This window comes from Mycteria americana, chromosome 1, assembly GCF_035582795.1.
Source record: "Mycteria americana isolate JAX WOST 10 ecotype Jacksonville Zoo and Gardens chromosome 1, USCA_MyAme_1.0, whole genome shotgun sequence".
Taxonomy (NCBI): domain Eukaryota; kingdom Metazoa; phylum Chordata; class Aves; order Ciconiiformes; family Ciconiidae; genus Mycteria; species Mycteria americana.
In genome coordinates this window covers 196,324,867-196,347,269 of record NC_134365.1, presented here as the reverse complement: position 1 = coordinate 196,347,269, position 22,403 = coordinate 196,324,867, and the positions used below count along the sequence as shown (strand labels likewise).

The following is a 22,403-nucleotide window of genomic DNA, read 5'->3' as shown; positions in this document are numbered from 1 at the left end:
TGGGCCAGGCTACCATTTCAATTACTTTATAGGAAGGAATATTTCAAATATTTTTTTAATTTATTTTATGAAAGTGTTGTATGACAAAATTGAAGGTAATATTATATTAGTGTGTATATTTTGTACAAGCTGTGTTTTGCATAGCATGATTGTTTATTTGCTATCTTACGATCATAGCTGTGAGTTTCTCTATCAAAATTACCTCTCTCATCATGCAAAAATATTCAGTATTGGTCACAATGAAGGTATGAAAGACACTAAACTATGTATTTCACATTGTAATACTGTCCTTCTTTTCCTTTGTAGCTGGTTGGCGGCGAATTTGATCTAGAGATGAACTTTATAATCCAGGATGCAGAGAGCATTACGTGCATGTCAGAGCTTTTGGAGCACTGTGATGTAACGTGCCAAGCAGAAATCTGGAGTATGTTCACAGCAATTCTACGTAAAAGTGTCCGTAATTTACAGACTAGCACGGAAGTTGGCTTAATTGAACAGGTACTGCTGAAGATGAGTACTGTGGACGACATGATTGCAGGTATAAATTGCCAAATGATAAAGTAATTATTGCATTCTTGAACTGTCAATGTTTTGTGATTATGGAAGGGTTTGGGATATCTTGGTTTTTACTTAAAGTGATATTTTGGTTAGAACTGCTATTAAGTCAGAAGTACTTTTTTTATCAATTTCAGAAAAATGACAAAGATATATCCTTAGTTTAAAATATATGTAGATATATTGTTTAAAATAAGTGCCTGTTAATTCATCTGAGAAGATAATGTTATCTTAGTGATAAAAAAAAGCAATCTTGAACATAATTAAGAACAGTACATGTTAGACTATTTACCTGTCAAGGTAATATTTTCAGTTTTAAGTGCATTGATAATTTTGAGTTATTCAGATGTTAGAATTGTTATTATGATCCACTTTAAATATAACCTACATCTGACAGCATATCAGAAATTATTCATAGCTTTGAATGCTGGACATTTGGGTCGTATTAAACAATCATTTCATAATGTATAGCTGTGCTCCCTATAATATCTTTTCGGGTTTTATGCCTGTGTTTTGTAACGTCCTATAATTTTTTACAGGATTAAAAAAATAGCATACTTTGTTTGCTTACTGACAATAAGTGAAGTTGTTGCACAGCTAAGGTTTACAGAGTATGTTTGAAGGAGTTTATGTTATTCCATACTATGTCCTGTCAGTAGTAGGGTACAGATTGTAATCCTGAATTACTTGGTTAGAGGAGCAGGTTTGGTTGTCACATTTAAATATGACAGCTAAGAACTACATATGGCTAGTACTTATCTAGTCCTTATTTTTCTTGGAGAGAAACTTAAGACAAGCAGTTTCTTTCAACTCAGTGTGAAGGTAGTTCTTCATTTTTATATAGTTTGGGACTGATAGTAAGATATTTAAATCATGAGGCATTTTTGAAAGACTGAAGAGGTTTGTCTTCCATAAATCTAAGATTTTAGTTGATCTGGTTCCTGACACATATATAGGCTTTGTGGAACAGTAAACCAGCGAGGATTTCAGACCAGAAACAAGAGGAGGATAACGGCAGCATGAAAACTGGAGTATTCAGGAAAGTTTTTGTCCTTGGTCTTTTTCAGTATAAAGATGTCTGTAATATTAAGTATTTGAAAAAGCTACATTCTGTATTTCAAAACAAGTCTTAACGAACACCTTGTTGATTAGAAATGTATGCATAAATGCTAAAACCAGAAGTGTTATGCTAAATACTGTACTGTGAGATTCAGACTGAAGTATAACAGATCAGTAGGTTCACAAACCAATGATTTTCACCAAGCATTTTTGTTTTGCAGGACTTGTAAATATGTCAGAACAGTATAAGGGCAAAGATACTGTTTTATTAAATGTTAAAAATAAGACAATAGTTGATGAAGACAAACATTTTTATTTTGAAGTTTTTCAGGGTTTCACTCATGGAAATAATGTGCTTACATCAGTAATCATACCAATAAAACTTGTCCAATTTGAGCTCCCCTAAATAGTACTTCTGTATGTGGCATATATAATTGTGATGATGTCGCCATATAGAGAGAAATTTTAGAAAATGCTTAGTTAATTGTAGAAGTCAGAAATCAAGAGTATAGAATCTGGCTTCCAGGAGCATTTGGGAATTGAAAAATCACTCTGAATTTACAACTATTAATATAAACCAGGGGTAGTACATTAATAAATAGTGGAGCCTCTACCCCATTAATCTTGTTCTGACAGTGGTCACACAGTACTTCAGAAAGAGACCTTCCACAGAAAAATCATCGGTAAGCTTGCTCTTCTGTATACTTAAATGGATGAAGAGAGCACATACTTAATTTAAAATCAAAACTGAAAATTGGAGTTCTGATGGCATTTTAGCTCTACAATGTGTGTCAGATTATCTGAATAGTCTTCTGTATATCATGAGCAAGGATTTAACAGAATGCCACTTTGTAAGGTCTTTCTCTGAGAACTGTAAATAGATGAGGATGTGGGGTTTTTGAGAATTTTTCTGACAAAGACATGGAAACAACCAAATTCATCATTTTGCTTTTATCTCTTGATTTCTGCAAGCACCTCACCACCCTTTTATAAATGGCAACAATGTCAGTAATAAGTCACAAGTAATGAATATGGTCATGTAATAACTAGTCATTGTAATGTAAATATGGTCATGTAATAACAGTCATTAATGGTAGGCATTTGATGACAAAATCAATGACAACTGATGCAGTGTCTGTGTTCCCTAATCTGCTATGCAGATGTTGAGGTCATAATTGACTCCAGATGACTGTAGAACTGCTTTGTCCCAAATATTTCGATGAACTTTCCAAACCCAGAGAATAAAGTAAGAAATTTTGTGGCAAAATGATTTTTAACATTCAGGGAGGACATTTTGAACAAGAGCTGTGTTAGTGCTTACTCCTAGGAAGTTAGTACCACTTTCTTCCCAAAACAGTTGCTAATACTCTGTCAGCCCAATGTTTTGCAATTGGCTTTCATCATCTGTAAAGGGTACATGTTTTCTGCTTTTTATTTGGTTTTTGGGGGAGTTGTTTTTTTGTTTTTAGGTCATCTCACTTGTCCCCTTTGTGAAATGCTGTGATTAGACCTAGATAAGGTTTAAATAGACAAGACAGGCATCATCTCTGTTTTATGTTCTGACAGCATACTTTCAGGACCAGTCTAAGTCTGAAGCCACTCTTCTCTGGTTTTATGAAAGTAAGACAACAGCAAATAAACATGTACCCAATCTTTTGCAGTGAGAAGAACTTAGTCTGTCTGTTTAGATGAAGACTATCAGATTCATGAGGCTTCTCAGCATTTTAAATATCTCACTTACTGCGATTTTGCAGATTCTGTGGTCAAGAATAAAAGCTTAATCACCTTGAAAGTCTCAATTGCAATCCACATAGGATCATTGCCACTTGTATTCCAATTTGCTTTCCAGAAGCATCACCTGTCAAAAGTCAGCTTTGTACTGTGATAATCTGTTATACTAGGATAGGGGATGGTCAGCCATTTTATTAATAGTTAAGGGGAAAAGATTACTAAAATATTTGCATAGGTGATCGTCATATTTTTTTTTTAACAGCTGCACAGGATCTTCCCTGAGGGATTCACTTTTTACAGTTCTCTGTTTCCAGGTGATGAGTAGTGAAGCAGATCATCTGCTCTGAGAGACTCTTTGGGATAGTGTGTCTGTAGTACCTTCACAGAAGTCTGGATGGTGGATGAGAAAGTAGCCTGAACTTGTACAGAGTGGATATGTCTCCCTTGAGCCCCATTTTATTTCCTGCAGTTCTGTTGTGATGCTGTAGGTAATTGTTCTAAAATTGCTGGAACTGAATTCTTAAGCACTAAAACAGTTCCTAGTTTTTAAGAAAAAATGTTAGGTTTTGACTGCTCTGTCACTAATGGGCTGTTAACAAGCATTTCTCTTTCAACTGGTTCCATGAGAAAAACTGCAAAATTATCACATTCTCTATTGCCAACCTGTAGAAATTAATTTACTTCACCAACAGAGTTAAAATTCACAATTTCATGGCTGTCTGTTATTAAAAGGTTAAGGAGGCATTGAGGGTAGTTTTCCTGAAGTTGTGTTTCCAATGCTGTTTAATATGTCTTCTAAAGTTAGTGCCATACCATTCATTTTGATATATGCTCATTGTTACTTGAAAGATAGGCAGGCTCTTTTACCATTTTATTCTTCTATTAAATGACTGAATTAAGCATTCCTTCAAGGTTTCTGGTTAATTTTTAGATCATGTATAAACTGCTTAGTATGAAAGTAGTCAGAAAGTGCCATTAATACAGATAAAATCTGTTGCATTCAGTGCATTTTAGAAATGCATTCAAAATGAGAAACAGTGCCTGTTTTCTCCTTCTGGACTTAATATTATTTTACACAATCTTGTTTCTGAAATGAAATCATAGATACCAGTTATATATGTTATTTTATTTAATATAAAAAAATGAAGTAAACATTTAAAAAATCCAGTTGCAGTATGTTTTGTGACCTTTGTCCATTTACAGATGAGTGGATTATTAGGATTTATAAACCAGATGTGGACAGACTCTTTTATATGAGATTTCTTATAAGTATGAATAAAGTTATGTAATAGACTACACTTCTTTTTAAGTCTTCTTATATTGAAACAAGAAACAAATGTCCTTTAGAGGTGTTTACAGCAATATTTTTAAGTAACATTAAGTGCTTCGATTTCCACAGATGTTCTTTGCTTTATCTTTACTTGTTACCTACTGGGCTTCAATCTTTCAGGTCTTTGTTTTACCCAGAGTTACATTGTTAGGGAGCTTATATTTATTTCTCTCCATCAATGTTTTATTCATTATTTATACATATGTATTTCTAATGCCTGTGGGTTATCAGCATCTTCAGTAGAAATAAAATTTTCTGTGCCATAAGGTAGAACAGGGCTATCACAATGAAACAAAGCAGCACAAGTTCAGTAATTTTAAAAACCTGCCAATCATCTCTGTGTTTGACTGTATTAATTTACACTTTTGTCATCTATGTTAGAAGATTTTTTTTTAATGATGATTTTCACCAAACAACTTTGCTTCTACACAACACTTTTTCTCTGTAAAGGAAGCAAAATTTGAAGTAGCTTGATCTAAAAAGCAAGCTAAGACTACAAAATAAGAATTGGGAAATTCTCAGCCAAAGATTGGTATTCACTTGTGCCGATTTCCCTTTCTGAGTTTCCAGTGTGTTATTGTTCTCAATTTCTGACCACTTATAATATATGCAATCCCTGCCAGTTTCACACTGCAGGCTGGAGACTGTACAGCGAAGGGGGCAGATGCTTCTAGGTACTAGAGGAGGAGCCAAGTCATAGAATTCGCCATTGTAAAAGACAAGGGGTTTTAGTTTTCTTAGCTTTATTTTGCTTTCCCTTAAGAAATTCTGTCACAAATATAATGTGGCACTAATTTTAAAGGGAAGATTAAATAAACTCTTCCTTTAAAGAAAGGGAAAAAAAGTCTATATTTGAACATTAGGAATATACTCAGATCTTATGGTGCAAATATCTGCAGGTTACAGTGTTTTTCTTTTGCCTTTCCTGACATGCACTTTCACTGACTGAACAGCTTACTATGTCTCCTGTAAATTAAATATTTCATTCTTCACACATGCCTTTTGCTTACTGAGGACCAGAGGTTGATTTCATAATGGAAGAAGTTAAATAGATATTTTACTCAAAATATCTTAGGTTTTTTACTCAGTAAAAACCTAAGTTTTTTACTTAGTTTTTTTACTAAGTAATAAACTTAGTTTTTTACTCAAAAACACATACATAAGGATTTGCAGAGAGAAAATTTGTTTTAAAACAAAATATCAATGCGAAATGTCCTTGGAAAGGATGGATGCTTTTTAAGACTACTCTTTGTCAGTACCTCTAAGAGTCATCCTTTCACTTATGAACAAGGAGAACATGTAGTCCTGCAAATAATATATAAGCTTATTCATGTGTTCTACAACTTTCATCGGGGGAATTTTCTGATTGTTGAGCAGATTGAAAAAGTTTGTTAATGCTGATTCTATTGTGTCATAGCTTTTTTTGTTTTGGCAACTCTGTACTTCACTGCTTGATCTCTGAATTAAATTTCTTATGCCACATCTGTGAAGATAAGCAAATTGTTTTTCTTCCTGCTAGAGGAAGTAGTAATTCTTAGTAATGCGTTTTATTCCAGAAGAAAGTGTGGAGTATAAGGTGAGGTCCAGCATCCCACAAGCTAACAAATTCTTAAAATGAAATTCTGTGTTTTAAAATAAAGATCCAAGTACTAGCACTAATTTTAAACCTCATATTCTCTGAAGAGCAGGCTGTGTAGTGCTATTACTTTAAAAGTTTATGGGTTTTGAGATGTTTTAATGAAAGCTGTATTACATAAATTTGTTAGCAATTTTGATCACTTCTTTTTATTGTGGTCTTTTATTTTTTTCTCACTATGATTTTTTTTTTCTGTTTTTTTTTTGTTTTGTTTTGTTTCCCCCTGCCCTTTCATTCTGGTAAAAATTGGAAGCATTATCACTGTAGCAAAACTGTGGGAACCGTACAAATTCTCAGCATAATGTGCTGTGCTTAAGTTAAAAAATAATGTTAAGCATCTTTTAGGTCAGAAATTTTTGAAAAACACTAACTTCAGAGGAATGAGGAATCCCTTATCCCAAAAGTATGTAACAGCAAGGAGCAAGCAAGAAGTTCATAATGTATGATGAATGTTGTGAAACGGGGAGAATTAATTCTTCATAAATTTAATAGATACTTTGTTTGAAGTGTGATGGAAAATCTAAACTGCATATGTAAACTTATTTCTGAAATAACTAAAACAATGAGAATATGAAATCCTTTGTAAAAGATTTAAGCCAACTAAGTTAGATTTTTAGAATTTGTGAATACACTTACTTTTAAAGGTATTAACTTTTTCAGCTTTTTTGTCAAACCAATGAAATTCAGAGTTCAGAATAACTTTATTTTCCTTTGAAGATCTCCTAGTTGATATGTTGGGGGTTCTTGCCAGCTACAGCATCACTGTCAAAGAGTTGAAGCTTTTGTTCAGCATGCTTCGAGGCGAAAATGGAATCTGGGTAAGCTGTGATCAGATAAAGCATTAAGTGTCATTCCATTAGAGCCTGAAGTTAACATAAATTGTCTCCTGGGACATATAAACTTGAATTTTTTTTTTTTCATGTTGATTGAACATATGTTTATGAAGTATTTTTGCTAACTACTTTAGAGTTAATTTGCTGTGTTGTTTGAAAACCGTCCAGTTTCCGTTGTAGCCTAGAGAGTACAAAAATGGTTGTATTGACTTTTGTGCAATTTTCTTGTTTTCACAGCCAAGACATGCAGTTAAACTATTGTCAGTCCTTAATCAGATGCCACAGAGACATGGGCCCGATACCTTTTTCAACTTCCCAGGCTGTAGTGCTGCAGTAAGTTTTCAACCAAAATACTACAACTTGAGGAACAAATAAACTGCTCCTCATTTGCATTTCCTCTCGTTTGGTTTTGGAAATTCTTGAAAAGGAAACGAGAGGGGAAGTACATGGTTGAGTGGCATAGACCTTGCCTTCCATAGGTTTGCAAGGTAGTTGTAGTGTTGAGGATGGAATGTCAAATACCAGATTTTTCTCTGGGGAAATGATCATAAAAGTGAAAACTGAAAATTCCAAAGAAGAGTATTATTTTACTTGAATAATGTAATTGATATTATATAAAGCAGAGGCTTGAGGAAAATATAGGGATGAGCTTGTGCTTGTCATCACAGTTTACGGTGACAGCTTAGTCACAAACTTTATTACATCTTTTTCTTTTTGTCTGAACTATATGAGCTGTTTCCTTTTCCTCAAGGCAGTGATTTAAATGCAGTCTTCTTTTGGCTTTACTTTTTGAGATGACTTACAATGATGAAATTGTATTCCTTTTTAAACCTTCTCAAATGGATATTCTCTCTTCCATTCAAAGCATGTATGTTCAGAAAAACCTACAAATAAATTCAAATATTGTATACGGATTTATAAGTACGATTATTAAGGTAGTATATACAAATGCTTAAAAATGAGAAGTCCAGATTTGAGGTTCAGTTCCATTCTGGTATGGAATAGTATATGCTCATGGTAGAACTTGGAATCTTTTAAGGGGAAATAATCCTGGGATCCCTGTCTTTTCATGCCAGTGCAGGAAGGGTGGAAGGGCTTCTCTTGGGCTATTCTACTTGTATTTCCTCAATAGCACTGATAGTTTTCTTCAAGCATAAACCACCACCTCTTCTTTGTGAATACAGCTGTTGGCGTGGTAGATTACGTCAGGGAAATAAACTGGCTGAAAATCACTGTTTTTCACCTGGGTTATTTTTGACTAGATCACTTCCCTGATCTTGTTTGATATTCAGCTGCACAAACAGATGTGTCAGCAAAATGCATGGGGCAGATTGTGTAAGGAATTAATTACTGAGTTTTGAAAGAGAGAGCTTCATTTGCTACTGCTAAATTAAAACCACAGTTCACCTCTCCTAAAAGTACATGCAGCAGCAAGACAGCTGTTGCAGAATATGAATGTCTACAGTGACACATACTGCTTTGACATTTCTGGGCTTCAGAGGCAAACCCTGATGAAATGTCTCTTTTAAATTTAATTTTGTATTAGAGCTTCAAAAAAAGTTTCGCAGGGGAAGAATTTCAAATATTCCTCCCTGTCCAAAGAGATGCATCAGTTATTGGAAGTCATATTTAAAATTAAGTTCTCAGTACTGACAGTTTTAGAAGGGCATAAAGTTTCTTGTTTGAAATGCACAATAGGCAGTTCTCTTTTCTTGGTTAGAATCTTGTTTCACATACCACTTATCATTGACTGTGCACCTGTAAATCAAGAAATACGAGTTTCAAATTTACATTTCTTGAGTAGTGCATGTTGGATTACACTATGAAGTTCTGGAAAGGAGTCATCCTCTGAAGTGGACCAAGGGCAATTACTTATAAAAAGACCCCAGCAACAAAGCACTTCAATAGGAGAAAGAGAATGGATAGGACCTAGTTTACTAGCACTGAGTTCAGGTTTTCAGGTGTGATGCACAGTGATGACATCAGACAGAGAAACAGCATGATGTTTACCTGGCATGATAAATATCAGATTGGCCCGCTTTAAAGTTGGGTGCATGCTCCTTGTATAACCAAGGCTTCAGTGGTAGTATGAAAGAACCAAGAGTCTGCTGAACCAGTCTGCTGATCTGCTGGTGAGATCTGCTTCACTATCCTAACTGAAGGGCTCTTCCCAGTACTGTGTTACATCTCTGCCAGTCTGTATAAGTAGCACATTAGTCACTCCATTAGGAGGACGCCTTGTGATGGTCATAGTATTCCCAGGTGTTGTTCCTGTATTCCCAGGTGTTGTTCCTGTTTAGCATCAAGCAGCAATTTTCCTGTTTCAGGCAGGGAACTCCCTCTCAGGAGGCAGGAGTGATACCCCAAAGGAGTTCCTTGAAATGTTTTGTACTGAGCAGTTGGTACCAGGCTAGTAGCAGAATTGGTGTTATTTCTTTTGTCCAGTCAAATACTAGCATAATCTGAGCACATTGCTATATCTAATTATAAAATTTATGGTGAGTTCCCTATCATTCTTAATTACCTATTTCTCTGCTCTTAAAACTCTTTCAGCAATTGCCTTGCATATAAAAATAATGAAAAGTCAGCCCCACTCTGTACCTTTTTTTTTAAGTACTTGACTACATTGGTGTAGAATCTTAGTGTGGTTATTGTGACTATTGTCAAAAGACTCGTGTCCATTCCCATTGTAAGCAATAACTGAGTTTGCTGCCATTCTTTGTAGTCTTCTGTATGAATCAGGACAGTACAAGATTTGACCACTCCTGAAAAAGTATTTCCAACTGTGACTCATAAGTATCACACAGAATCACAGAAGGGTTGAGTTTGGAAAGGATCTCTGGGGTCATCTCGGCCAACTCCCCTATGCTGAAGCAGGGCCACCTAGAGCAGGCTGCCCAGGACCGTGTCCAGATGGCTTTTGACCATCTCCAAGGATGGAGACTTCACAGCCTCTCTGGGCAACCTGTGCCAGTGCTCAGTCAGTATCACTGATAGCTTTGATAAGAACACAATAGCATCACTGCAAGGATTAATTAACTAGCCTTTATTATTTTAAACTGTAGTAAGAGTTTAAATTATCTTACTGAAACTGAAAAGTATTGGTTAAATACACTTAGAAATAACATGTTATTGTTATTTATAAAATTATTTTCTTCTGCTTTACATTCATATACAACTTATTTCAAGAAGTATTATTAAAGGCTATTATTCCTTAACTACTTTTGTGTAAAATATTCTATATTTTGTCTGAAGGAAGGAGAAAGAATTTATTGTAATTAGTGCCTACTACAGTAATCTCTAAGTTATTACAAACATTTAATTTCTTAAATTTTTTAAATTACTTCATTTTGTGTATAGTTCTCATACTGAGGAGAAAAAATGTTTTATCTATTAGTTGTATCATAGAAAACACTTACTTTGTAAGTGACCTCTGAAGTTCATCTTATCTGATTTCCTCCCTAAAGAGAGCCTAACTTCAAAGGTAGAGCAGGTATTCAGGGCCTTGCCCAGGGATAAGGAGTTCTCTGAAACCTCTTCATCAGTCAGCCTATAAAAATAAAATATTGAAAAATCGAATTTCTTCCCAGGCCATGCCTTATTGTTAATGTATTTAACTGAGAATGGGGGTAAAATTTTTAGTATCTTACCTTGCTAAGTGTTCATAGGAAAAAAAACTGATAGTGCTCTTAAATCTCATAGAACAACCTTTTTTATACTGCAGGTTTAACAGTGAATCTCTATTGTACTATCTGTTGAGATTAATTTGATCTTAATATTTAAGTCTATTGATGAGATGAATACTTACTGAAAGCTGAATTTATAGTTTAATTTCTGCAGAAGTAATTTTTCTATTTTTTTCTCTTAATATTGCCCATTCACAAATTTAATTTCATGTCCCCTATTGGTAGAATTTATGTAGTTAAAAATTAAAGTATTTTAAAATAGATGGAAAACTAATGCATTTATTCAAAAGCACTATTTGAAGGGGGTTTTTTAATATTCTTCTTTAATATTTGAAAGTTAAAGCAGATCTGCAGATCTAGAATGACAGGATTTTAGAAAGGCATTACCTTTAACGATACTTCTCAAAAAATTCATTTTTTAACTTGCTGTTTCCTTTTTCTTTTTTTATTTTTTTTTCACTTCTAGGCAATTGCATTGCCTCCTATTGCTAAGTGGCCTTATCAAAATGGGTTTACTCTTAACACCTGGTTTCGTATGGATCCGCTAAACAATATCAATGTAGATAAGGATAAACCCTATCTCTATTGGTAAGTAACTTATAACGCTGCAGTTACAGTTTGTTTTGGCTGCCTAATAAGAGTTAATCTTTCTCATTGTTTTTCGTTTCTGACATGCTTCCCCCCCCCCCCCCCCAAATATCGGCAGATTTTAATGGCTGCTTACTGTATACATATTCTTACAAAGTCATCTGGCCTTTTTGCTTTGCAGTTTATAAATCCATGGATGCAAGCCATGTGCCTTGTAGATAAGCCATAAAATCCAGTGTGGTGGTTTCTTTAGGTATTTTAAAATATATGGTTTCTTAGAGCTGTAAACTGGGAATGTTGTCATATTTTCTGTTTGCTGTTTGAGGTTCTCGGCTGATGTCAGTACTAAAAACCAAATCTGTTATAGTCAGAGCGCACTGTTTGTACATTAGCTAGAGGTAACAGAAAGTAGATCTGTGAATATAAAAATGGCTCACTGATTACCTGTTCCCAAAAATGTATGCTATATTTCATAACACATTAATTGCAGGAGAGACAATTTTAGTTTACTTAGGTTTGCTGCTGTGATAAAAATAGAAATAATAGTTACATCCTTAATAAAGTCCTCTAATATTTAGAAATTATGCCATAATAGTTAAAATGTTTATTCTATTGGTCAATCATGAAAAAAGTTTTTTCACTTCAGAAAGTAATTATATATCTGCTCAAGTATGGTTGTCTTAGCTAAAGAAAAAAAGGACTGAGGAAAATAAGGAACCTTCTGTTGTGTCAGAACATGCTGGTATTTTCTTCAGCACTTCTTCGTTCTTTATGTATTTGCTATTTAGTACGTTTACCTTTTCTCATATTCTTAAAGACTGTGTATCAGCTGTGCAGATAGGGGAGGGCTGGACATAGGCAAGATCTATCAAGTTTTATGAGCTCAGGAAAACAGGAGTAGCATAAGGCGGGAAGTAATCAAAAGTAATGTTTCTCACTTTGTAGTCATTCCAGGTAGTCTAAAGAGTAGAAGTTTTTAGTAGTCATCTGAGGAGAGGACCAGTAGATGTGGTCTCAGGAAGGTACTTGTACTATCAATACATAAAAATCTTACTATGCATTGTGCATTTACTTGGAAAAAGAAAATAATTTATATTTTCTATGGAACAAATATCTGATGAAAAATAATTTAGGTTTATTCTGAAGAAAAAAATTAATAAATTTTCTCTAAATTACCATCTGGGATAATGCTTTTCCATGTGTCCGTTTTCTTCTAAGTGCTATAGTTATTTCACCATGGAGATTTTTTCAAGCTGTTGGCTATAGCTATGTTTATTAGTATGATTTATATTTTATTTATTTTGTCAGTCTGTCAAGGACAATAACAAATGCAATTATAGGATTGGACATGCATACAGGAATTTAACACGATCATTTGTTTCTCAGCCAGAATTTACGTTTCAGAATTGGCAACTTTAGGTGATGTATTTGATTTGAGAATTTGTTACTGCCTCAGAACAGGAAAACCATATTCCAAAGTTGCATAGCCCATGATGTATGCTGCTTTTCTTATGGTTAGTAGTGTAGAAAGATCTTTAGCCTGAGTGATGAGTATGATTCCAATATAATGCAGAAGCAGCACTGGCATTAGGTTAGGATAACTTCAGATGTTTGATTGTTTATTTTTTTACACATACTTTTTGCGGTGATATAGTTCTGATGTTTATTATGGTGCGATTACAATTCTTATTGAATTCTAAGTTTTTCGAGCATGCTTTTTAACGTATTTTTTGCACTGAAATAGTTTAAAATCCTCTGTGTGTTAAACTTTCCTGAATATTTATGGATACTTTATATTCACCTGTGTCAGAGGGAATTTACTTCTGGTTCCATTTTTAAGCATATTTATTTAGACCTTTTCTCTAGCCTATATTCACTTTGCTACAAAGAAGTGGTATAGCTTAGAATAATTGCCACATACACTCAGACATCTGTCTTTAATAAACAGATTTTTCCTTCATTAGAGTGTTCGTTTTTGAACATGTCAATGAATAAACCCCACAAAGGTGCCCTTTGAGTTATCGAAGAAACTTGAATTTCTTCCTTCGAAAGAATTCTAGGTCTCACCTTAACATTATACTTTAAAGAATATTTTTTTAATTAACATACTTCTTATTAGTTACAACTGTAACATTTCCATGTTTGCTTAAAAAATGTCCACTGACAGTCTGATTTACCTATAGTAAGTAACTTAATATAATATCTGTTTATGAGATTGAGTAGAGTCTAGCAGAGTAAGAAAACATTTTTTTTCTATGAGTTTATCTTTCCCCGTGGTTGATGTATGCTTTTCTTTGTTTTCATGTTTTTTCTGTTTTCATAACCCAGAACATACCAAAGTAACGTCTTCTATATTTTGTTGTTGCAGCTTGGAAACCTGGAAAGAAAGTATAGCCCCAAAACATATGGAGTTTTCAATTCTCTTATTGTAGTGCATAAAGGATAACTTCTCTAGTAAGCATAGGTATTTTGCTGCATGCACAGGCTCTTCAAGTAATCTTTGGGCATATCCGTGCTGAATGAATGACTCATTATCTCACGCACACACACTTGCATGCACAAATCTTTAATTATAGTTCAGTGTCTCACTTTCTTACGTTACCTCTTGTTATGGAATATATGTAAAAGGAGAGTATTTATCAAGAGTGGGAAATAAAACTTCTGTGACTAACAAGGTGGAACTTTGCAAGTGCTTCATATGAGCCCCAGAAAGAAGTCAGTCTTACAGAAATCAAATGCCAAAGTTGAGTCTGTGTAAATGTAATGTGCATGTAATACACGTAAGAGAAACTGAATATACCAACTTCAGAAGGAAATCAGGAACAATGCAAATACTTGTCATTTTTATATAGTGGCTTAAACAAAGCCATAATTAATAGTTAAACACAGGAAAAATATTCAAACTGAATCATCCGTCTAAACTTCTTTACACAGATTTTAGACTTTGCCACATGAAAGGCTGAGTCGCACACAACCACCACCAAGAAGAAGATACCAAAGCAAGGATTTATTTTCTTTCAACGTGCTTTTTGGGCATGTAATATCTTTTTCTGTTTAACTAGGTGAAAAATGTGTCATGTAAATTAGCTCTTTCTTCATAGTTTCTTCTTAAAAGTCTTTTAAACAATCTTTATTTTAAAAGCAATAACTTAGTAGCATGCACAACTTCAAGGAGGACTTGAAGCAGAGGTGCTGAAAGCAACGTCAGCTAGAACAGGTTCCTCAGGACCTTCTCCAGTCAGGTTTTTGAGTATCCTCACAAATGGAGACATTGCAACCCCACTGGGAAACCTGTACCAGTCTTTGACCACCCTCACAATGAAAAAGTTTATCAGTTTCAATTTGTGTCCATTGTATCTTGCCCTTTCAGTGGATGTCACTGAGGAGTCTCTGGCTTAGTCGTCTTTACTCCTCACCCATCAGGTATTTATACATGTCTTCTCTTCTCCAGGCTAAACAGTCCTATATCTCAGCCTCTTCTCATGTGTCAGAGGCTTTGGTCATTCAGTCCTTTGCTGGACTCAGTCTAGCACGTCCATGTCTTTCTTGTACTGTGCAGCCCAGAACTGGACAGAATACTCCAGATGTGGTCTCTGCAGTATTGAGGACAGGGGAAGGATCACCTCCCTCAACCTGCTGGCAATGCTTTTCCTAATGCAGCCCAGGATACCATTGGCTGTCTTTGCCACGAGGGTGCATTACTGGCTCATGGTCAACTTACTGTCCACTGAGACCACCAGGTCCCTTTCTGCAAAGCTGATTTCCAGCTGGTCAGTACCCAGCATATACTGGTGCTTGGGGCACTTCCTACTCAGGGGCAGGACTTTGCACTTCCCTTTGTTGATCTTCATGAGATTCTTGTTGGCCTGTTTTTCCAACCTGCTGTGGTCCCTCTGAATGACTGCACGCTTATCTGGTGTATCAGCCACTTCTTCCAATTTTGTATCATCTGTAAGCTTGCTGAATGTGCACTGTCTCTCACCATTCAGGTTATTAATGAAGAAGCTGAACAAGATTGGACCCAGTATTGACCCCTGGGGTACTCCAGTAGTAACTGGCCTCCCAACTGGACTCATACCACTGATGACAATGCTTTTGGTCCAGCAGTTCAATTAGTTTCCAGACCACCTCACCATCCACTTATGTCGCTCATTCTTCATTAGTTTGTCATTGAGGTTATTACAGTGTTGACAGGTTTTGCTAGAAAGTCAGGATAAACATCCACAGCTTTCCTCTCCATCCTCCAAGCCAGTCATCTCATTGTACAAGGCTATCAGTTTGATCAAGGATGATTTCCAATTTGTAAATCCATGCTGACTATTCCCAATCACCTTCTTAGGTATGATCCAGGCTTTAAGCGAGTACAGAAAGAAGTGGCCAGAGGCCTTTCTGGTGGGAGAGAGCAGTTACATCATCTTGACCATGATGTGAAAACTAGTACTTAAAAATGGAGAAGGGAAGCAAAGAAATGCTTTCACGTTTGCCAGATGTGAGGGAAAACTGCTACTGTTCTGTAATTAGCTAAATGCTAAGTGCTGCTTCAAGAACTGTAAGCCAATTTGGGGTTTTTTTTAATAATTTTAATTATCTCTGAGGTTGATGTTGGGCAGCTGCTAAGTGACAGTCTATTAATACTTGTGTATTGGAACAGTATTGTACCAATTACCAATTACAAAGTGAGTGTGACAATCCTGGAAGAAAATTAGAAGTCTTTGACATTTGCAGAGATGATAAATAACAATAAGGAGGAAGGTTTGTTGCAGAGCAATCAGGTTCAAATGGTAAGATTCAGAATTCTATAGCACAAATTCTAGTATAAGCGAGCCAATGTCATATACCTAGCAGTGACTAATGGGCACCATGCTTACAGACTTAGCAGTTATGTATTAGAAAGCAGTAATTACAGAAGGATGTTAAGGGTTATTGTAGGTAACCAACTGACCATAGACTGCTTTTTCATTGCCCAGCTGAAACAGCTAATGTCATCTTTTCAAGGATAGTCTGAACAAAGAGAAGACAGTAAAGGTGATGTGATCGCTGCCCGAAATCTTGGCAAAAGCATTACTGGAATACCATTTACAGTTAAGAAGTGCTACGTCTTTTAAAAGACCATGGAAAAAATTGGTACTTTTCAGAGAACACTTGGAGTGAATTGTGCTCTGGAAAACACATTTTATAATGAAGCCTTCCAAGAAAAAAAAAGTTATGAAATTAAGGATGCTCTTGACTTCTGTTTTCAGAATTTATGCAAAATCTGATGTTGATGGATTGTTTAATCTGACATCCAGTGTGTAGACAGCAAAATAGGAAAATTCAAACTTCTAGACACACAATACTATGGTCACTTTAACTATCACAATTATAATAAGACACAGTATAATAATAATAATCACAGTTTAATAGATTGTTGGAAATGTTTCCTCAAAAATGAGATATAGATTCTTTGTCATAAAGACAGTGCAAATTTAGGAATTTAGGGCTAACCTTAAGCGTGCTCAACTGAGAAGTCTCCATCCTCTAAATTTCTATACCTGTTTCTGCTAAAAAAGGAGATGGGGTGACATTACTTCTAAGTAAGGCCTGGAATTAGATAAAATCAATCCAGATATTAAGATTGGGGTTTTTTGGTGGGGTTTTTGTGTGTGGGTTTATTTTTTTAAGAGATGCTTTCTTTCAAATTGTGTATTGGGCTCTGTAAAAGAATTAGAAGGTGATATAATTGTTGCTTTTTGTCCTTAAAACATCCCAGTGCTTCCACATCCATTTAATGGAAGAATGGCTAAAAATTCTGAAGGAGCGTTCTAAATTTTATTTTTACTGATGTAGGGACAAGGAAAAAAACAAAAAACAAAATAGCCCCAAAGCAAGCTGTCTAAACTTTTCAGTCCTTCTGTAGAGCTAATAATAACAGAGATAATGCAGAACAGTTGCAAAAGCACATAATGGAATTCCAAAGTTAGTAGAAAAGAAACCTTTTTTTTTTTTTCTTCAGGCAAGAATGAATTAATATCTTCTCAATTTCAGTACAATGATCATATGTTAAATTGCTTGTAAAATCCTAAGCTAAAGAAACTGGAATCACTAAACAGTTTCACCAGTGGATGGAAGAATGCTTACCTGCTATTGAAGTGTAATAACATTCAGTAGCTGCTTTGAGAAATTGGCTGAAATGAAACATAACTATAAGGGGTTTATGAATGATCTGTAGTAAAATTGTATACCAGCTGCTATGGGAGGTAGTTAAAGGCTCATAAAACCATATGGGTGTTGACAGTACTGCTCTTGTTGTCTCTGTGCATTTCATCTTTGGATGTGGCAAGTTCTACATGTGTAGGTAATTGGTAAAAGAATTTCTGTGCAGTATCCTAGAGACCAGTCCTAGCCTACTTTAGCTTTGGCAAGAAATAAAATGTGAAGATTAACATAATCTGTATATTATAATATTGAGGTAGACAGAGAATATATCTGAGTTCTCAGTTTCTCAACTACTGTTCTATTAGAATGCTAATTCATTTGGGCAAAAAAAATTAAAATCGTGGCTAAGCTTCATATTTAGAAAATAATTCATTGTATTCAAAGATGAAGAGAAGAGTCCTGCTAAGAAATGAGCTATTTTTTTCATTATTTTATTGCTTTCTTGTCTTCATATGCTGAACTCCAGGAAGTTACACATGTAAAGACAATTCAGTGTTTAAAATTTCAGGAACAGTCCAGTTTGACCATAAGGATGACAAAATCAGCCCAGTAAACTGGGGGGATTGGGAAAGGGAAAAATTTTAAAGGTGTAGACATTTCTTCAAGCGCCATTCTTTTTTTTTTTTTTTTTCTTTTAACAGGGTGTTCTCAGTGCATAACAAAATGCTTACTAGCTCCTGTTCAAAGTAGTAGGATGCATTTTACACAATTTTAATAATGTTTTATCAGGTAAAAATGTGATGGTATTTGCAGCGATTGAGTGTTGGTAATTTAAAAAAAAATTATTTGTCATCTCTAATCAAATAATATGACACCATATGTCAGAACATAGTGAGTCTGTGTATTTTTTTCAATATCCTTCAGAATAAGATTCTGTTAGGCAAAACCATTTTAGCTTGTAGAGATGACTTATGTTGCTGGGAAACAAATTTGCATTGTGCAAGATGCAACTACCTGGTGGAAAGTTCTTTGAATGGCATAAAGCCCCAAGGAGGTAAATCAAAGTCTCAAACTAGCCCACAACACATTCAGTTGTTCTTTTTTTGTAAAAGCTGTATTTTAAAGTTTTTAACCTTCGTGTTATTGTACAAAATTCAGTACTGTGGTCGTGCAGGTTATTTGTGTGTATGGCTAATGCAGATTTTATGCGTATATGAGTAATATTCTTCCATGAGGCTGCTCACTGTTCCTTTTGTTGTGGGGTATAGCTGCCTATGGGGTCATTGTGGCAGCCACGTCACTGAAATGATCCATGTTAAAAACAGTCTTCAAAAGACACATGGGAATGGCAGTGTTATAAATTGTCTTCACTGTTGAGGTCAGTGGTGATGGACAGTATGTAATTTTTCTCTTCATACTTAGGTTATATCTTAGGTTTATTTAGAGAGGACTTTTTAGGTTTATTAAGAGTGCCCTTTTTTTGCAAGAAGAGTTGTGTGGAAGCCTGTACAAAGGGCTGTGGCAGGGAATAATGCTCCTTTCCAGCGCAGCAGCTTGAGGGGAGAGAGAATTATGTACAACATATAGAGCCAGCTAGAAGAATGAGGAAAACACAGCCTGAATTTGGGAAAATAAAGCTTCTGCAACACCTTAACAAGTTGCTAAACGAAAAGAGCAAACCAAGGCATGCCTGAAGGCCAACAGAACTACCTCGATGATTAGAGATCACAAGGCATAGTATGCTGCAACTCATAAGATGACTGAAATCAAGACTGGAAGCAAGGACCTCTGAGCAAGAACCCATTAGGGTGGAGAAGAGTCATCTATAGATGTTATTACTCCTGTTGTGTTTAGCCTGATCACTCTGTTTTTCACATTTAATGGAAGTATTCTAATGAATTATAACAAAAGTGGCTTTCTAGAATTTGAGAATTTGAATGTCTCTTTTTGACCTCCTTTAAAAATTGCCTTATACGAGAAGAACATCTAAGCTCTGGCGACCTCAGGGTCTAGTCACACCACGTATCTTGTAAGGTGTTAATTTTTTTCAGAAGGTCGTGGTTTATCAGCTATATTATTAACAGTGAGGAAAGAGGAAAATCTGATTCTCTCCTTCATTAATGTACACATACAGATTTAACTGTAAGTTTCTGAAGATTGAATTAGGTTTATAACTATGCAATTTTGCTGCATATTAAAATGAAGATTGTATTTGTATAGTAGGGTAGACGAAAGATGTAGAGTTTCAACAGCTATTAAGTAAGATGAAATCTGAACTTAGTATTTGCATATGCCTTTCACCTCTTAATGTTACTACGAAAAACCTAGTAAGTGTTTGATGAAAATGTTACAACAATGAAACTGTTTAAAACATCATTATTGTAATAATATGAAATTATTTTATAAGTTGCCTACATTAAGGAAATGAGAAGGTGTTAATTAGTGGGCTACAGGAGTACATACAAATGTTCAAAATTAGTAGTGTCTTTTTTTCTTATACTTGCAAAGCTTCATTTCAGAATTTATGGATGAAGTTCACCATTTAGACCTTGTATTTCAGCCATTGGTTATTTTTATAACCTGATTGGTAATGAGTTTTTTAAAAAAAAAAAAAAAGCTGTATAAAATGTGCTTCATATTGATGATAGCAGACTTTATTGTACTTAGCTTTTCAGAAGGGAATAAGTGACATAGCTGTAGATATGGACTTGCCTTTTTAAAAATGCTCTGTGTAATGTCATTCATGAATTTCCACCAGCTACCTTTGCAAAATGTTTCTTAAGAAGACCAGAATTTCTCTGTACAATGCTTTTGATTTCAAATATAAGCAGAGAAATGTATGAGCTTTCTGCATTATCTGTCTTTATGATATTTGTCACAAGAAAGCTAGTAGTCCTTTGTCAATTTGACAAATGAAAATAAATCCACAGCTCAGATGATTAAAACTTCATAGGTCATTAGCTTAACTAAATAATAAGTCTTGAAAACGAAATGATTCGTGTGCATGGTAATTACCTTGAATCCAAATTTGTATGTCATAGCGGCCACATTGTTCTCCGAACCCATTAAAATTGTAAAGCATCTCACATTGTTCTGTGATGGATTTTTCTTTACAACTTAAATCAGATATGTTATTTTAAATGATGATGAATTAGGAAGCTGATGGGAAAACCTGATAGATACTATATTTACCATCTTGGGTTTTTGTAAAGAAAAAAAAAAAAAGTACTGATTTTTAGAATGTAGCCTGGAATAAAGTAAGTGATGAAGGTTAGTAGCTCCCCCCAAAGAAACGGTGGGGAGAGGATATAAAGGAAATTAAGTTCACCGTTCCAGGTACTAATTTCTTTTCTTTTTCATGGCAATTTAAAGTAATATTTGGACTGGTTTATTATACAATAATTCCCTTTTTCCAATTTAATTAATAATTCTTTCTTTTCAGTTTCCGCACTAGCAAAGGTGTTGGGTATTCAGCTCATTTTGTTGGCAATTGCTTAATAGTTACATCATTGAAGTCGAAAGGCAAAGGTTTCCAGCACTGTGTGAAGTATGACTTTCAGCCACGCAAGGTAAGCAAAGTGGTATGTACAATAAAGAATTACATTGAAAACGTGACAAAGTGCTTCTGGGAAGAAGGGCTAAAATTCCTTTAGTGCCGTACTGTTACTAATAACTTCTTATTTATAAGTAGCTTCTCTGATGGTCATGCTAAGTTTTGTCAGTTACAGACCAGAATCAATTCAAGAAAAATACAGTAATTTATAAAGCAACACTTCTATAAAGTCAACTTGTTTTTAAAAATAGTGCTTAATTAGCTTCAGATAAAGAAGAATTGTGAGTATTTGTAAAATGGTTGTATTTTATTTTTAAAAGGCCGTCATTCTATTTCTGAACATTCTGTACTTGGTAACTTTGGTGCCAATGTCTGGTACAATTTTTCTGGCAATGGTAGAGTTTTGTTATCTGTTGCTGCGGGATATAAGGCTCTGAACTTTCTTCTGTGTCAGTGGCGTTTTGGGATTTAGCATTTTTCGTAGTAAATCTTGATTATTTCTCTAGATCATCTTAGTGTTCATTTCTACTGTATGCCTAGTACTCCGAGGAGAACAATGATTCTGCTGGCTTCAATACTTCAGTTAGTTGACTGAAGCATTGACATTTCTGTACAGCGAGTATTACGTGTTTGTCATTGATAGCAGCCTTATATAGCAGCCATATATATATTTTGCTGTGAAGCTCATTTTTTATGGCCTGAGAATTTGTATATTGAATTTCAGTGCTTGTTTTGTTTTGAGAAGCCATTGTTCACTCATCAGCTTTATGTTCTACTATTTTTCTTGGTATGCATTTGTGATTGAAAGTCACTGATTCTAATTCTGTTACGTAGCTTTGAGGTCATTTGTGGTTTTTTTAAAACATAGTAATGTCTTTTTCTAGCATATTCAGGGATGTATAAAGCCTTATAAACACTTATCTGCTGAGTGTATTGAAATGAATCAATTCTGTTTTGCAAATTTTATTTAATTTTATAGCCAGAAAAGAGTTTTCGTGACAGTTCAGTTTTAAAGTAGCACGTCTGATGCTACTGATAAACACTCAACCTAGGAACAAATGGAATTGTTAACTTTTAGATTACATTATTTTGGTATCTAGCTGATCATTTCTTTACTTGTTGATGAAGAAGCAGTCTTTAATATTTTAGCAATATATTATTTTGATTATTTTTATTATGAATGACTAGTTTCCTTCATGCCATCCCTGGAAAATTTTAGCTCTTGCTACTTTACTTAAAATACTTAATTCTGAAGTACTAGTAGATGTATATCTCATTATATGAATATCAGTTTCAA

At 34.7% G+C, this 22,403-nt stretch overlaps 1 protein-coding gene across 1 annotated transcript in view; it reads left to right on the top strand.

The window, feature by feature from the left end:
- Positions 1-312: 312 nt before the first annotated feature.
- NBEA (neurobeachin) overlaps positions 313-22,403 on the top strand; it is a 235,388-nt gene continuing 213,297 nt past the window's right edge. The window contains exons 1-5 of the mRNA XM_075498349.1: positions 313-538; positions 7,029-7,129; positions 7,382-7,477; positions 11,297-11,418; positions 20,996-21,122. Coding sequence (XP_075354464.1) covers positions 334-538; positions 7,029-7,129; positions 7,382-7,477; positions 11,297-11,418; positions 20,996-21,122 — 651 coding nt within the window. The 5' untranslated portion in view covers positions 313-333. The remainder of the gene's footprint in view (positions 539-7,028; positions 7,130-7,381; positions 7,478-11,296; positions 11,419-20,995; positions 21,123-22,403) is intronic.